Here is an 18,249-nt window from a genome sequence, read left to right as displayed (position 1 = left end):
TAGTCATGTCCCTCACTGAACAGTAACTAGTCATGTCCGTCCCCTCAAAAGTAACTGGCTAGTCATGTCACTGAAAAACACTGAACAGTAATGTCCGTCCCCTCAAAACAGTAGTCATGTCCCCCTCAAATACACTAGTCATGTCACTGAAAAACTGGCTAGTTCATGTCACTGAACAGTAACTGGCGTTGTCTCCGTCAAACAGTAACTAGTCATGTCCGCAAATACACTAGTCATGTCCGCCCCTCAAAAAACACTAGTCATGTCCGCTCACTGAAACACTAGTCATGGCGTCTCCGTCCCCTCAAAAGTAACACTAGTCATGTCCTATTTTAAACCCTATCACTAGTCATGTCCGCAAAAACACTAGTCATGTCCGCAAAAACACTAGTCATGTCCGCAAAAACACTAGTCATGTCCGCAAAAACACTAGTCATGTCCGCAAAAACACTAGTCATGTCCGCAAAAACACTAGTCATGTCCGCAAAAACACTAGTCATGTCCGCAAAAACACTAGTCATGTCCGCAAAAACACTAGTCATGTCCGCAAAAACACTAGTCATGTCCGCAAAAACACTACAGTCAATTCCATAGTACGTAAATATAGTAATACTAGTGAATACCATAGTACGTTAAGGAGAGTAATACAGTAGTTTAGACCATATCATTTTTTTCAAGTGGGTACAAGGAGAGACGAAGAGAAGGATGCATACACGTACACAAAGGGCAAGGGAAAAAACAAGGCATTGGACAATTCAGATTCCCTTATTGCCTAGCAGCATCCAACCAAATGAGACTGCGGATCAAACGAGCGGTTAGAACTGTGTGCGCGTGTTATCCTGAAACAGATGCAGTGTGAGAGGAGGGAACAGGAGCCTCAGAAGAACACACCTGTGTCAACATGAACACTCAAAGAAACACACTTGAGACACAATGATTTTATAACATACTTAGGTTTTTATGTAATCCCCCCGCCCCCAAAACTGGAATGTACGTCTGGAAAGAGGTGATTGGGAAGGAACAGGAGAGCAGAGACCCTGGGGAGGCAACCTAAACCATCATCTGCAAAGTCTCAACATTCAGTCTCATCGATCTCAAAAAGGTCTCCTTAACCATCTGCCTACCACATCAAACCATTGTCTCATCCCTTGTCTCACCAACACCTGATCCATCTCTCCTCAGTTCTGAAAAGCAGGGCCCCCTCCTCTGGACGGGGTTATTGGCACAAAATGACTGAGTGGAAAATAGTAGTTGAGAAAGACAAATGAAACACTATGGCAAATGGTACACAGAATACGGTAGAATGGGACACAGAATTACACTGGCCTTAAGTCCAGCTGGTCCCTGGTAGAGAACTAAAAGCAGAATGTCTTGAAAGGTAAACAAGGACAGGACATGTTTATTCTAGCACCCAGAAAATCACTTTCTTATCAGAGGCGTCTGCCGCCGTGTCTCAGGTAGTGTGCTGTTGCTTTGCTGTCCAATCAGAGTCCAATGTTGTCCAAGAGTTGTGATGTAAGTATGAGGTCCAGAATGTCCCAGAGTGATGAAATGACCCAGAGAGGTGTCAGACCCAGAGAGGTGTCAGACCCAGAGAGGTGTCAGACCCAGAGAGGTGTCAGACTCAGCCGGAGCTGGACTGATCTGTGATGTTTCCCGATCACTCCGTCACTTCCTCCAACACTCTGACTACAGACCTCAACATCCTAGAAGTCATCACACTCCATAAAAACGACAATAGGAATCCATTAGTTTGTATGAAAACATGAAACAATACATCTATTTCTGTGTATGAGGTGTGGTCCTGAGACTCGAGGACTGCGTTTTTAAAGCCAGCGTGTAAGACATTTCCTCCGTAGCACTTTGTTACGTGCACATTGTGTTGAAACGGTCCCGTAGATGGTCCACCATGGTGCTATACATGTTGACTATCGTCTGTGGCATTTCAACGATGACCTCTGACCTTTTCACTTTCTTTACTTTGCTGCATTCCTCTCCTCAGCCAGCCAACCGTTGGTCATCAGCTACCAATGCATTGTGGGGAATGAAAAGAGACTGCAGCTGCCACAAAACCAAACAGATCATTTGTCTCGAAAAAAGACACTTTCACCAGTCACAGAGGAGCAACATAAACAATACAGTGGGGTTAAAGGTTTCTGTAGCTGTGTGTGGATGTGTGTGTGTGTGTGTGTAGCTGTGTGTGGATGTGTGTGTGTGTGTAGCTGTGTGTACAGTATGGGAGAATCACAGTGTTTGTGGGTTCGTCTGTTCAAACACGTTGCCAATACTCTTCCTCTTCTTGAGTACACCTCTTTGTGCTGTTCTCCTCCTTCCTCTGTGAAACTTTATATACAGAAAAGTGAACTATTTCAATGCTAAGGCATTGTAGAGTGAGAGGATGGGATAAAGGAAGAGTAGATCCTTCATTTCGAAGACAAACACAAAACACAATCCTAAATACCAGTACCTAGATCTCATCTAGACTCCAAAACAGAGAACATACAACACTGACAAGAAAACAGTGCCTAACAGAAATCTGAACTGAAATATCTACAAACGAGTTAAGAAATCATTATATTATGTCATCTGTAAAGGATGACCGTGGGTAGAAATCTTGCTCGTGTGGTTTTGGTTTTAAGACTGACATACCCCGAAAACAAAAGTTATCACGCACCACACACGAGCAGATGTACTGCTTGTGCGTACATGCGCGCACACACAAAAACACGTTCACTCACGCAAATATACACACACACACACACAGACTAACCATTTGAAAAGTTTTGACATTTCATATCTAGTGTCAGCTCTCACTTTGAGTGAGAGGCGACACTGAGCCGCTGCCACTGTGAGTCCATCAGTTTAACGGCCCTCATGTCCAGGCCTCATGGACCCAATCATAGGGTGCAAAGCAGGGAAGAGGTTCTACCCCAACCAATACACAACCACCCCCCATCCATCCATCCACAGTGGCAGGCCACTGTACAGTACAGTCCATAGGGCAGGAGGGTGAGGGCAGCCATCCCGACAGTCAGTCATAGAGAGGGAGGTGGAAGGATAAGGGTGTGGAGGGAGCTAGAGGGACAGTTGGATTTCTACGTTGAAAACAGCAGTCTATTTGTGGATACTGCGTCTATGCCAGCTGGGCCGTCTAGATGTCTCCCTCATACTTTGTAGTAGATGTTGGCTGGGCTCTGTGGGGGCATCTCCTGGACGATGTAGACGGGGTGACCGTAGTCTCCGCTCACCTTCTCGTAATGCGGGCAGTAAGCCTGGTCTGAAGTCCGCAGCGGGATGATGATGTCACTGGGCTCCGAGCCGTTGTTTCCTCCGGCGGAGGAGCCGGCCCCGTTGTTGCTGCCCCTCTTGGGGGTCAGGGTGGCCAGGGTCAGGGTGGGGTGATGGGTCTCAGAGTGCTTGTTCTGTCGCCAGCGGTAACACACCACACAGACGACAGACGTCACGATGAGGAGGAAGGCTCCGCCCCCTGCCGCTCCAGTGATCACCGCCACGTTAGAGGAAGGTAAAGGGTTGTTCCCCTCGCCCTCTCCACCAGCCTTGGGCGTGGTACCGTTCCCTGTTAGGGAAGAGGGGTTAGGATCAATGACTAATACTGTAGATACTGTATCATTAAACCAATGAGGAGAGTACTGTACCTATGGGGTGGAAGCGGTTTGAGTCTGGTTTGGGTTTGGGTGGGAGGCCATATGCATCTATGGGAAATCACACAGTTTCTTTAGGGTTGTGAACAACATTACATAGCACAGTTTCATGAATATTGTTACAAAATATGTACAAGTATATGCCAGACCCCATGCAGATGAATTTATATGAGGATGATTACTATTGAAAGACTAATTACAGCAAATCAAAGAGAATATATATATTTAACAGTAAGGATGGTGATGATACTCACTCTGTCCCACTTTGAGAATCACCTTCATCCCTCGTGTCACACACACTCCTCCTCTCGTGCTGTCCAGCCCCTGCCTCGTCCCATCAGAGGTAGCTAAGAGAGGAAGAGGAGGAGTGGAAGACTACCGTTAGAGAGATACCTAACACTATCCCACACACATGTCAAACTATGCAGTTGAAGTAAATATTGTCAGGTTGGATTACCTCAGCAGCAAACTACATGGAGTCAAAAGCCCTCAAATTATTCCCATCTTTTTTCACACATGGTAATACATACATTCATACATATATTCTGAAACCACACTCACACACTCTGTAACGTGACACATTTCAACAAGTAACATCAGGCAAGCTCACACACACACACACACACACACACACACACACACACACACACACACACACACACACACACACACACACACACACACACACACACACACACACACACACACACACACACACACACACACACACACACACACACACAAAACCATGTCACAGCTGGGCCTTCTGGTCAGGGGGACAACGTCTAAGCAGGAAGCCAGAAGCCATGTTCTAAGAGACACACTGTGAACCCAAAGCCATGTTCTATCAGACACACTGTGAACCCAAAGACACAGCCATGTTCTATCAGACACACTGTGAACCCAAAGCCACAGCCATGTTCTATCAGACACACTGTGAACCCAAAGACACAGCCATGTTCTATCAGACACACTGTGAACCCAAAGCCACAGCCATGTTCTATCAGACACACTGTGAACCCAAAGCCACAGCCATAACACGCACACAATACCCCAGACACACTGACCACCACATCCCAGCCACATCCCCTGACCTTTTAAACCCAAACCCAGTCATATTAATCCAAACCAAGAACAGTGGCCATTTAAACCCTCATCAGCCATAATCACACCACATGACACCCCCCTACAGCCTCTACCTCCTATTTACCACTTGAGGCTTTAGATTACAACAGTAGGTAAAGTATAGCTGTAAGGAAAGGTATCTCTCTCTCTCCCCTGTCTCCCTCCCTCCTTCTCTTCCAATTAGGTGTAAAAACCATAAATGAAAGAGTGATAGAACAGAAGAGCAATAAATCATGGAATGATAGAGAACAGAAAGCATGTTAGGTTAATTAAATGAGAAGCAGAAAGAAGAGAGACGCAAGGAGGAGTGAGTCATGGAGATGATGACCAAGGAGGAGTGAGTAATGGAGATGATGACCAAGGAGGAGTGAGTAATGGAGATGATGACCAAGGAGGAGTGAGTAATGGAGATGATGACCATGGAGGAGTGAGTAATGGAGATGATGACCAAGGAGGAGTGAGTAATGGAGATGATGACCAAGGAGGAGTGAGTAATGGAGATGATGACCAAGGAGGAGTGAGTAATTGAGATGATGACCAAGGAGGAGTGAGTAATGGAGATGATGACCAAGGAGGAGTGAGTAATGGAGATGATGACCAAGGAGGAGTGAGTAATGGAGATGATGACCAAGGAGGAGTGAGATGACCAAGGAGGAGTGAGTAATGGAGATGATGACCAAGGAGGAGTGAGTAATGGAGATGATGACCAAGGAGGAGTGAGTAATAGAGATGATGACCAAGGAGGAGTGAGTAATGGAGATGATGACCAAGGAGGAGTGAGTAATGGAGATGATGACCAAGTTTGGGGCGAGACATAGAAGAAGAGCAGAGAGAAAGAGCAAAGGAGAAAAAGAGGAGCTCGTAATGGAGATGATGACCTGTGGTGAAGGAGAGAAAGAGAGAGAGAGGGCGTGATGTACAGCCACGGACCTAAACAGGCGGAAGTTGATCGGAAAACCCCCCAACACAAGACAAAAGGGAAAGTTGTTAATACATTTAAATAAAACAAGACTGACCCATTAACACACGAGCACACCCACTCTGTAACAGAGGAGGATTTATACACAGACAAGCGACAGGAGGAGGGGGGGGGGGTATTTTCGCCTCTGGCATATCCTAAATTGACCCAGCGAGTAACCAACTTAGCCCAACCCCACCCCCCCTCCTCCCCTTGCCAAACCTCTCCCTCTCTTCTAAGTGAGAGAGCAGCTAAGGGATTGACCTGTGTTGACCAAGGAGTGTAACTCCAAAAGATGGGTTTACCCCGCATTTAACCGGGCTAAATCGTGACCCGTTTAACCCATCCCATGTGAAATTAAAGAAATCTCTGTGCCTTGTATAAACCCTTTTCCCCACACAACAACCCACCTGGACAGAAGGAATGCATATGTTAGGATGCTGTTCATTGACTACAGCTCGGCCTTCAATACCATAGTGCCCTACACCAGGTGTCGCAGGAAGGCCAAGTAGATCATCAGGGACCCCAGCCACCCAAGCCACTACCTGTTTTCCCCGCTTCAACCACTCAGACGCGGGCAGTACACTTACCTTACCTGATGCTCCCCCTATGGACATTCTTATTACACACTCTGAATCTGAAAACATCATTTTAATTCAATTCAGCAGATTCAGGCTTTAGTTATGCTCACGTCAGCTGTCACTCTGCACAATTGGCCAGTCTCCATCAGCAGTAGAAGCACATACAGACACATTGGGAAGCTACATTAGGGCCAAGTTGGTAAACAGGGCAGGCAGTCTCTCTCTCGCCCACTCTGTCCACCAGGGTGTTAAAACAGGGACACTGTCCTACGGGAGGTCACTGAACTCAAATATCCTGCTGCATTTTTTTGCCGGCATGCGCCTTGCAACATCCAGTCAACGTAATGACATAGCAGTCAGCGCGCAGTCAACGTAATGACATAGCAGTCAGCGTGCAGTCAACGTAATGACATAGCAGTCAGCGCGCAGTCAACGTAATGACATAGCAGTCAACGTGCATTCAATGTAACGCCATAGCAGTCAGCGCGCAGTCAACGTAATGACATAGCAGTCAACGTGCATTCAATGTAACGCCATAGCAGTCAGCGCGCAGTCAACGTAATGACATAGCAGTCAACGTGCATTCAATGTAACGCCATAGCAGTCAGCGCGCAGTCAACGTAATGACATAGCAGTCAACGTGCATTCAATGTAACGTCATAGCAGTCAGCGCGCAGTCAACGTAATGACATAGCAGTCAACGTGCATTCAACGTAACGCCATAGCAGTCAGCGCGCAGTCAACGTAATGACATAGCAGTCAACGTGCATTCAATGTAACGCCATAGCAGTCAGCGCGCAGTCAACGTAATGACATAGCAGTCAACGTGCATTCAATGTAAAGCCATAGCAGTCAGCGTGCAGTCAACGTAATGACATAGCAGTCAACGTGCATTCAATGTAAAGCCATAGCAGTCAGCGCGCAGTCAACGTAATGACATAGCAGTCAACGTGCATTCAATGTAAAGCCATAGCAGTCAACGTGCATTCAATGTAAAGCCATAGCAGTCAGCGCGCAGTCAACGTAATGACATAGCAGTCAACGTGCATTCAATGTAACGCCATAGCAGTCAGCGCGCAGTCAACGTAATGACATAGCAGTCAACGTGCATTCAACGTAACGCCATAGCAGTCAGCGCGCAGTCAACGTAATGACATAGCAGTCAACGTGCATTCAATGTAACGCCATAGCAGTCAGCGCGCAGTCAACGTAATGACATAGCAGTCAACGTGCATTCAATGTAAAGCCATAGCAGTCAGCGTGCAGTCAACGTAATGACATAGCAGTCAACGTGCATTCAATGTAACGCCATAGCAGTCAGCGTGCAGTCAACGTAATGACATAGCAGTCAACGTGCATTCAATGTAACGCCATAGCAGTCAGCGCGCAGTCAACGTAATGACATAGCAGTCAACGTGCATTCAACGTAACGCCATAGCAGTCAGCGCGCAGTCAACGTAATGACATAGCAGTCAACGTGCATTCAATGTAACGCCATAGCAGTCAGCGCGCAGTCAACGTAATGACATAGCAGTCAACGTGCATTCAACGTAACGCCATAGCAGTCAGCGTGCAGTCAACGTAATGACATAGCAGTCAACGTGCATTCAACGTAACGCCATAGCAGTCAGCGTGCAGTCAACGTAATGACATAGCAGTCAACGTGCATTCAATGTAACGCCATAGCAGTCAACGTGCAGTCAATGTAACGCCATAGCAGTCAACGTTCGTTCAATGTAACACCATAGCAGTCAACGTGCAGTCAACGTAATGCCATAACAGTCAACGTAATGACATAGCAGTAAACGTGCAGTCAACCTTCCCTTACAGGGAAATGGATAGCTTTGGCTAGACATGGTTGGAAATCTAGACTGCAATCTGTATGTTGTAAAGTACAGTAGCCTAATATCAGCCCATTGTTAACAAGCCTGTTATCTGGTGTTCTAAATGAGGTGTGGTCTGTGTGTAGGCTATGTTCTAAACATGACTCAGCCAAGCTCCATGCAGTACAGTTATCTGGTGTTCTAAATGAGGTGTGGTCTGTGTGTAGGCTATGTTCTAAACATGACTCAGCCAAGCTCCATGCAGTACAGTTATCTGGTGTTCTAAATGAGGTGTGGTCTGTGTGTAGGCTATGTTCTAAACATGACTCAGCCAAGCTCCATGCAGTACAGTTATCTGGTGTTCTAAATGAGGTGTGGTCTGTGTGTAGGCTATGTTCTAAACATGACTCAGCCAAGCTGCATGCAGTACAGTGCAGTGCAGTGCTGCTCTATCCCTGGTTGGTATAGTGAGGTTGGACTCTGATGTCTGACTCAGATAAGGTTATGTTGTGGCTGAGGGGCACATAAAAAGTGGCAGGCTTTAACATCCATTAAAACAAACTCTGCTCAGCTCACAGAGATGAAGCTTTACACTCGGCTGGCTGTTACAGTAGGTGGAAGGATGCTAAAAGGTATGAATTTAGGATTGACAATAAACCATTTGCGGTGATGTATTGATCGTAACATACTTTTTACTGTGTGCAAGACATTGGCTCCTATTCCATCTTATCATAGTAAACAGATATACTGTATGGTCTAAAACACGTTTTGTATTGTGCTGCATGAGCGCACGTTTACATTCACATGCACTCACCCAAACCATGTGCACTGCAAGAAATTCCCCGGCGTATTGATTTAAACCTGCTTCCAACAAGGCACAAATATACTTATCTTAGGAATCTGGTGACTGGGTTTGATTGAATAGGGTTCCTTGTATTGATAAAGGGCCCTTCTGCATTTGCTACATCCATTTTTGTTTTAATGTATATATTTTTTAAAACTTATGACTGAAATGTACTCATTGATTGTTGAAGAATATAACTTCTAAATGCCTCATGAGCTTAGTTCAACCATGCCATCAGAACCAAATGTTTGTAAACAAAGTAAATGTAAAACACCATAAAGACTCAAAACATGGTCACATTTTTTGGAATGATATTATTGATGGTCAGTCCTTGCATCCATAGCTCTGTCTATGATTTTAAGAGTGGTTACATTTCTCCAGTCCCATCGCTCAGCTTTTTACCCAAACAGGGGCAGAGAACACTCTTATCGTTTGAATTGCTGATTGCCGCTTTAAACACTCAGATTCTTCCCTCTCTATTCTCCCTTACATCCCTGTCCATGCAAGCTTCAAATAATTGGTTTATAGGTTAACACACCCTCTTTCAAATTGAATTTGTGTTTTTTTTTGTAGGTTGTAACTTGGGCCGAAACCATTTTCCCCAATCTGTGTGGGCAGCAGTGTCTCCGGAGCCAAATAGCAGTAGCCCTGCCTCAGTGCACTAATCTGGAATTCGTGGAGTCACTGAGGACACCGCCTGATTGGACACAAATTGAAACAGATGACGCTTCACCTCTCTTTGATTGGATGAGGCCGTTCACTGAATACTAACTGTGGTTATTAGGCAATAGAAGGCTTGGCAGTTGAAGCAGGTACTCAGATTTAGGGTCAGGGTTCAGCTTAGCTAAATAGACAGATTCACACCTGTGACTCAGCATCACCTGTCCTTCCTTGTCTTCTCTCTTTCGCTGTTCCACACTGGCTATCAACGCTTTCTGTCTCTGCAGGCCATCTGTGTCTCCGTCTACATCTTCATCACAGAAACCTCTCCCTCATCAGCATTGTACCTCAGGTACAACATTTACATCATTACATTGCAGAGCAAAGCCCAAAACACAGCGAGCTGATTTCCAATAGAGTAAAAGAAAGACGGACCAAAATAGGGTTGGAAAAGGTGAATCGATGGCAGAAATAAGACAGAGGTGAGAGAGAGCAGGGGAGATGGAAGAAGAGAAGGAGGGAGGAAGGGAGAGAGGCTGAGAGCACAAACAGGGGGAGTGGGAGGGAGAGAGGGGAGTGGGAGGGAGAGAGAGATGGGAAGGGATGACTAAATGAAGAAACAGGGAATGTGGAGAGAGAGAGATTGAGTGAGAGAGAGAGAGTTAGAGAGAGACAGAGATGAGGAGACGTAGAGGCTCTATCGGAGGCTGAAATCTGAAAGGGTTTTCTGGGTCATGGTCCTGTCAGCTCCAGTGGGGATAGGGAGAGATAAGGCGCTGGTGGAGATAACACACAGGATGAGGAAACACATGCAGACACATTGTCAGACAGGCAAAGAGGAAGAGAAAACAGAGGTGCTCCATCAGCTGTGTAATGGCTGATTATGCTCTGCCTGGACCCCTCGGACAGGCCCATACTGCCCAGGACGCATTACCAAACACATACATCCTTACCCAACTGTCACACACACATACACACACCCTCCAAAACCTGTAAGACAAAGACAAAACATAACCATACATACACCTACGCACAGTACACAAAGACCTTCTCCAATGCCGACACTGCCATGTCCTTAATAAGGGTCTCTTTTCATTCATGTTTCATCCAATTGAGTATATGGTGACGTTAATCATGTTTGTTCATTATGCGAGGCGAATCGTTGTTCCTGCCCGGCAGAGTTGTATTATTGACAGAGGGGCAGGGTGAAATGTTGAACATGTAAAGGGGATTGGAGATCTGAGATTGCGCTATATCATTTAAGGCTCTTTCCCCTCGAGTACAATCAAAAAAGCCTGCCCGCCCCCACACTGCAACCTCACAAAGAGGAGAACAAATACACAATAAAAAGAGACATTATAGAGAGCCATCCAGCCGAACTAACCCAGTCTGACAACTGAGTCAGATCACAGCCAAGGGGGTAGAGGAGCAGAGAAAGAGAGAAAGTGAGAGAGGGATAGAGGGGGAGAGAGGGGGAGAGAGGGATAGAGGGGGAGAGAGGGGGAGAGAGGGATAGAGATAGGATCAAATCTCTTTTTAAATCGGCGTCTCCGCCGACTGTCTCAGTGTAGTCACGTTAGCTGTGTTACTTATGCCAATGCTAGGCCCATGTGTTAGCTGTGTGTGTGTGTGTGTGTGTGTGTGTGTGTGTGTGTGTGTGTGTGTGTGTGTGTGTGTGTGTGTGTGTGTGTGTGTGTGTGTGTGTGTGTGTGTGTGTGTGTGTGTGTGTGTGTGTGTGAGGCGAGAGGATACAGTCTGTTACGTTAGAGCCTGGGAAAAGGAGATGGGCCTCCCCCCTCTCTCTGTTCATTATCCTAATTAGTTTCTTAATGGCATACATTAAAAGTATGTCACTGGTTGGAGGAGGGTAGCAGGACAGATGGGAGAAAAGAAAGGAATAGATATACATCTACAGCGTGTGTAGGAAAACACATCTGTTCTATATCTTCCATATGTTCCTCATGTCAGATATGAGTATCAAGGTCAACATCTAAGTAATAAAAAAAATACATTTTTCCCCCCCAGACACGCTAATGTTGAAATGGTATTTCCTGGTTGTAGGCATGTTATAACACGTGCTTTCTCACAGACCATGTCAACTAAGTACCTCTCTCTCTGTCAGGCCTCAGAGGCACACGAGGTGGACTGACTGGCACCTGAGAGGTCTCAGTCTGTCTCTAGTACCTGAAGAGAAGAGGCACAGTCAGATTAAGGATGCTGAAGAGATCCTCTTCCTGGAGCCATTACATCATCACCCTCACGCTCCACATAGGCAGATTATTTGGCCTTTTCTACGTCTATTAAAGACTTGCCTGGGGGACTGTACACCATACCGAGAATTAAGCCTCTGGCATGACAGCAAATCCCATAGCCTTAGGGGTGGTAGCAGAATGTGTGTGTGTGTGTGTGTGTGTGTGTGTGTGTGTGTGTGTGTGTGTGTGTGTGTGTGTGTGTGTGTGTGTGTGTGTGTGTGTGTGTGTGTGTGTGTGTGTGTGTGTGTGTTACGCAGATCTACAAGTGCCTGTTCAAGCATGAGCTCCACCATGTTATAGTTAATACCGCAGTTACAGAGATCAACTCTATATTACCCTGGTATCGTCTGTCTGTCTGTCTGTCTGTCTGTCTGTCTGTCTGTCTGTCTGTCTGTCTGTCTGTCCTTGTCCCTAGTGAACAGCTGGTGGAGTGAATTCCCCCAATCCCCTGACCACTGTAATCTCTCTCTCTGCTCACACGAATGTCTGTAAAAACAATGTCCCTGTGTGTGTGTGTGTGTGTGTGTGTGTGACAGAGAGAGAGTCCCTGCAGATTTCCTGCCGCCGTGTTTAAAAAGTGTGTGAACGTCTGTGTTAATGTGAGTTGCTGGCACAACCAGAAGGTTATTGAATCACTGTGTTAAACCTTTTCAATCCATTTTTTTTGGAGAATTGTACAGAAGGACATTCATCAGCGAAGAAAACACACACACAGTACACACATGATGTTCGGTAAAGCACATGCAGAAAAACAGAGATGGATGCTTGAATAGACAAGCATGAACAAGCAGATACAAAGGCCATCTCTCATTTCTGTTGCACTCTATCTCTACATACAAACACTCACAACTACAGCGTGGTACGGTTCTGATTGTTGACCTAGATCGGGGAAGCGAGGTGTCACTTTGTGTTATTCACAGTCATCACCCAGCCCCTCCCTTACACACAAACAGGATCACACACGGAACAGTCACTGGACTGTTACTAGCGAGTGTTCCATGTTCTCTCACAGTCTCTTCTCTCCTCTCCTCTCACAGTCTTTTCTCTCCTCTCCTCTCCCAGTCTCTCCTCTCTTCTCACAGTCTCTTCTCTCCTCTCCTCTCACAGTCTCTTCTCTCCTCTCCTCTCACAGTCTCTTCTCTCCTCTCCTCTCCCAGTCTCTTCTCTCCTCTCACAGTCTCTTCTCTCCTCTCCTCTCCCAGTCTCTTCTCTCCTCTCACAGTCTCTTCTCTCCTCTCCTCTCCCAGTCTCTTCTCTCCTCTCCTCTCCCAGTCTCTCCTCTCCTCTCACAGTCTCTTCTCTCCTCTCATCTCAGTCTCTTCTCTCCTCTCCTCTCACAGTCTCTTCTCTCCTCTCATCTCAGTCTCTTCTCTCCTCTCCTCTCACAGTCTCTTCTCTCCTCTCCTCTCACAGTCTCTTCTCTCCTCTCACAGTCTCTTCTCTCCTCTCACAGTCTCTTCTCTCCTCTCACAGTCTCTTCTCTCCTCTCCTCTCCTCTCACAGTCTCTTCTCTCCTCTCACAGTCTCTTATCTCCTCTCCTCTCACAGTCTCTTCTCTCCTCTCCTCTCACAGTCTCTCCTCTCCTCTCAGTCTCTTCTCTCCTCTCCTCTCCCAGTCTCTTCTCTCCTCTCCTCTCCCAGTCTCTTCTCTCCTCTCCTCTCCCAGTCTCTTCTCTCCTCTCCTCTCCCAGTCTCTTCTCTCCTCTCCTCTCACAGTCTCTTCTCTCCTCTCACACATATACATATATATATATATATTTATATACAGTGGGGCAAAAAAGTATTTAGTCTGCCACCAATTGTGCAAGTTCTCCCACTGAAAAAGATGAGAGGCCTGTAATTTTCATGATAGGTACACTTCGACTATGACAGAAAATGAGAAGAAAAAATCCAGAAAATCACATTGTAGGATTTTTTATGATTTTATTTGCAAATTATGGTGGAAAATAAGTATTTGGTCACCTACAAACATGCAAGATTTCTGGCTCTCACAGACCTGCAACTTCTTTTTTAAGAGGCTCCTCTGTCCTCCACTCGTTACCTGTATTAATAGCACCTGTTTGAACTTGTTATCAGTATAAAAGACACCTGTCCACAACCTCAAACAGTCACACCCCAAACTCCACTATGGCCAAGACCAAAGAGCTGTCAAAGGACACCAGAAACACAATTGTAGACCTGCACCAGGCTGGGAAGACTGAATCTGCAATAGGTAAGCAGCTTGGTTTGAAGAAATCAGCTGTGGGAGCAATTAATAGGAAATGGAAGACATACAAGACCACTGATAATCTCCCTCGATCTGGGGCTCCACGCAAGATCTCACCCCGTGGGGTCAAAATGATTACAAGAGTGGTGAGCAAAAATCCCAGAACCACACGGGGGGACCTAGTGAATGACCTGCAGAGAGCTGGGACCAAAGTAACAAAGCCTACCATCAGTAACACACTACGCCGCCAGGGACTCAAATCCTGCAGTGCCAGACGTGTCCCCCTGCTTTAGCCAGTACATGTCCAGGCCCGTCTGAAGTTTGCTAGAGATCATTTGGATGATCCAGAAGAAGATTGGGAGAATGTCATATGGTCAGATGAAACCAAAATATAACTTTTTGGTAAAAACTCAACTCGACGTGTTTGGAGGACAAAGAATGCTGAGTTGCATCCAAAGAACACCATACCTACTGTGAAGCATGGGGGTGGAAACATCATGCTTTGGGGCTGTTTTTCTGCAAAGGGACCAGGACGGCTGATCTGTATAAAGGAAAGAATGAATGGGGCCATGTATCGTGAGATTTTGAGTGAAAACCTCCATCCATCAGCAAGGGCATTGAAGATGAAACGTGGCTGGGTCTTTCAGCATGACAATGATCCCAAACACACCGCCTGGCCAACGAAGGAGTGGCTTCGTAAGAAGCAGTTCAAGGTCCTGGAGTGGCCTAGCCAGTCTCCAGATCTCAACCCCATAGAAAATCTTTGGAGGGAGTTGAAAGTCCGTGTTGCCCAGCAACAGCCCCAAAACATCACTGCTCTAGAGGAGATCTGCATGGAGGAATCGGCCAAAATACCAGCAACAGTGTGTGAAAACCTTGTGAAGACTTACAGAAAACGTTTGACCTCTGTCATTGCCAACAAAGGGTATATAAAAAAGTATTGAGATAAACTTTTGTTATGGACCAAATACTTATTTTCCACCATAATTTGCAAATAAATTCATTAAAAATCCTACAATGTGATTTTCTGGATTTACTTTTTTTGCCCCAATGTATATATATTTTACATGCAGGCATACACACATGCGGAGACACACACAGAGCGAGCAAACGGTCTGCTCCTTTTCGCTATTTCAGCTTAACACTGATAAATAATCCAACTCGCTCCTCAATTATTAACCTCTCTACACAGCACACACTGATGCATTATGACACCATAAAACACACGGTCAATAGCCAACCTGCCAGCAGCCAACACACTCGTACCCAGTGTGTGTCAGGCAGTCAGTCAAAACACACCCACCCATGCAGGCATGTACAGACATGCACACAAGCACAGACAGTCACACTTGGAGCATCAGCTTGATAAAATGCCACACACAGACAGACGCCCTCCACTGTGAGGCAAGTCATTTAGAGTGAGCGTTTGGCTTGATGTGATCATGGTGCAGCATTGTTTGACTGCCTCTCTCATGTTGTTTTTTGGGATGGCTGTGGCTGAAGTGCTCCCACGGGAGCCGTATGACTGCTGAGGGATCAAACCTAGTCGACGGAGCTCCTATAACAGCCGTACACGAAGACAACAGAGCAGGAGAACGCTCACTAAATGCTCGGACAGTAAAACACCTCTATGCAATCTAATATTTTTACAACATACCTGCATCCACTTGTCTGACTACGTCTAATGAAAATAACTTGTGAGCACAATGCTTCACAAAGATAGACACACAACTGTACCTACACACACCAGTTAAAACCCAGAAGTGAGAAAAGTTACCATACCCACACACACCTGCAGCTTTGGCCCTAAGTTCCACACTGTAAAAAAATATATTCACCATGTTTCCACCTGGGATTTGAACACTCAACCTATTGGTTCACAGCATGCTGAGCTTCCTGCTACACCACCATGTCCAGGTCAATGACCGATTTCACCTGTATTGCTACACTTTCCACTTCAAAGTAAATCTAAACTCTTGTTAAAAGTACACTCAAGAAAAACTAATTGTATTAATCATAGTGATTTAGGAGTAACATGAAAGCAGAATAATATTCCCCACTAACTTTATTAGACAACTATACAGAAAAACCTCAAATTGCTGAAATAAGTCAATCAAATCAATGATGAGAGAACAGTCAGATTATCTGATAATTGGCACCGACATGGTGGAGTAGCAGGAAGATCAGAATGCCATAAACCAAGAGGTTGTGAGTTCAAATCCCAGGTGAGGACATGTTGAATAATAACTACTGTATAAATTAACACGCACAATGTAATCATGTAAGTTAAAAGCACTGTTTGTGTGTGTAACCAGCTTTCTTTAGTTAAGATTCCCCAAATTATCATTTAGAGTTGAGAAAATACACAATTTTAAATTGACTAGGTTTTCTCAAGTTGGAGCTAAGTTTTGGCCAACATTTTTCGTTCAGGTAACGCTTGGAACGAAAAGTTTAGTAAACGGAAAAACAAAAGGCTGTGGAACCAGTTACTTAATAATAATAAGTTGAAACAACTTGTTTTTTTGTATAGTCCATGTCTGGCTGGCTAGGCTGGTTTGGTGTGGGAAGTGGTGGTCTATGTCTGGCTGGCTAGGCTGGTTTGGTGTGGGTAGTGGTGGTCTATGTCTGGCTGGCTAGGCTGGTTTGGTGTGGGCAGTGGTGGTCTATGTCTGGCTGGCTAGGCTGGTTTGGTGTGGGCAGTGGTGGTCTATGTCTGGCTGGCTAGGCTGGTTTGGTGTGGGCAGTGGTGGTCTATGTCTGGCTGGCTAGGCTGGTTTGGTGTGGGCAGTGGTGGTCTATGTCTGGCTGGCTAGGCTGGTTTGGTGTGGGCAGTGGTGGTCTATGTCTGGCTGGCTAGGCTGGTTTGGTGTGGGCAAGTCTGGTGGCTCTGGTTTGGTGTGGGCAGTGGTCTGGCTGGCTGGCTAGGCTGGTTTGGTGTGGGCAGTGGTGGTCTATGTCTGGCTGGCTAGGCTGGTTTGGTGTGGGCAGTGGTGGCCTATGTCTGGCTGGCTAGGCTGGTTTGGTGTGGGCAGTGGTGGCCTATGTCTGGCTGCTTGACTGAGCTGTGGGCTGGAGACCCAGTCAACTGGGCCATTCCCCCATTGCCCACTGTGCCCTTGAGCTCTCCACCATGCATCACTGCCAATTAAACACCAGTGCTCAAACGACATCAACATGTTGATGCAAATATGTAAAACAGCAGGCCGGTGAATGAACTCCCTCTCCTCACCCAGCTTTCTTTGTCTCTCAGTACTCCAACTCATTACTGCCATATTGGAAAAATTAACAAATGCCAATCAATATAGGTTAACTAGATGTAATTTCCCCATGGTTAGATTACCCCCCACACACACACACACACACAGATGTAAAAACAAAGCCAGAACGCTCTCATCAAAAAACACAAACATTTGACAATTTAAAAACTTAATTTAAAAAATATATATTGTCTATATGCAGTGAGGTGAGACATATTTTCCAAGTACTCTTGTTAGGATTTGCAATACAAGAGTGTGTCATCATTCCTTTCCATATCTCCTCAGTGTGGGGAGTGAGTGTGATGAGTGGCACTCAGTCTGACTGTCATGGCTGGATCAGAGCATGTAGAGCTCAGTCTGACTGTCATGGCGGGATCAGAGCATGTAGAGCTCAGTCTGACTGTCATGGCTGGATCAGAGCATGTAGAGCTCAGTCTGACTGTCATGGCTGGATCAGAGCATGTAGAGCTCAGTCTGACTGTCATGGCTGGATCAGAGCATGTAGAGCTCAGTCTGACTGTCATGGCTGGATCAGAGCATGTAGAGCTCAGTCTGACTGTCATGACTGGATCAGAGCATGTAGAGCTCAGTCTGCTGATCTGCCCCTGTCATGCAGGGGAGTACACACACTGCTGAGCCCCAGGCCTCTCATACACACAAACACACACTGTCTACTACAGAGCTAGGAGAGAGGCTAGAAAACAGAGGTAAAGTGGCACTGCTCAACACTGCTCTATCTGTGTCACTCATTGTGAGAGACATATGGAAATACTTTCTCATGGAGACACAGAAATACATCACAAACTGGAAAGTTCTGGAATGATAGTGCTTCCATAGTGCATACCACACATTTCTAAAATGTTTCCCTTCCCCCCCCCTCA

The 18,249-nt window shown here is 46.0% G+C and overlaps 1 protein-coding gene across 1 annotated transcript in view; it reads right to left on the bottom strand.

Moving 5' to 3' along the window:
* Nucleotides 1-947: 947 nt before the first annotated feature.
* Nucleotides 948-18,249, bottom strand: part of LOC118390316 (ephrin-B3-like) — a 34,877-nt gene continuing 17,575 nt past the window's right edge. The window contains exons 3-5 of the mRNA XM_035780757.2: nucleotides 3,917-4,009; nucleotides 3,657-3,713; nucleotides 948-3,577 (exon numbers count right to left, since the gene is read on the bottom strand). Of these exons, the coding sequence (XP_035636650.1) occupies nucleotides 3,165-3,577; nucleotides 3,657-3,713; nucleotides 3,917-4,009 (563 nt within the window). The 3' untranslated portion in view covers nucleotides 948-3,164. The remainder of the gene's footprint in view (nucleotides 3,578-3,656; nucleotides 3,714-3,916; nucleotides 4,010-18,249) is intronic.

Source organism: Oncorhynchus keta, chromosome 11 (genome assembly GCF_023373465.1).
Source record: "Oncorhynchus keta strain PuntledgeMale-10-30-2019 chromosome 11, Oket_V2, whole genome shotgun sequence".
NCBI classification, from domain to species: Eukaryota; Metazoa; Chordata; class Actinopteri; order Salmoniformes; family Salmonidae; genus Oncorhynchus; species Oncorhynchus keta.
The sequence above is the reverse complement of the archived record's forward strand: the minus strand, read 5'-3'. Positions and strand labels throughout refer to the sequence as shown.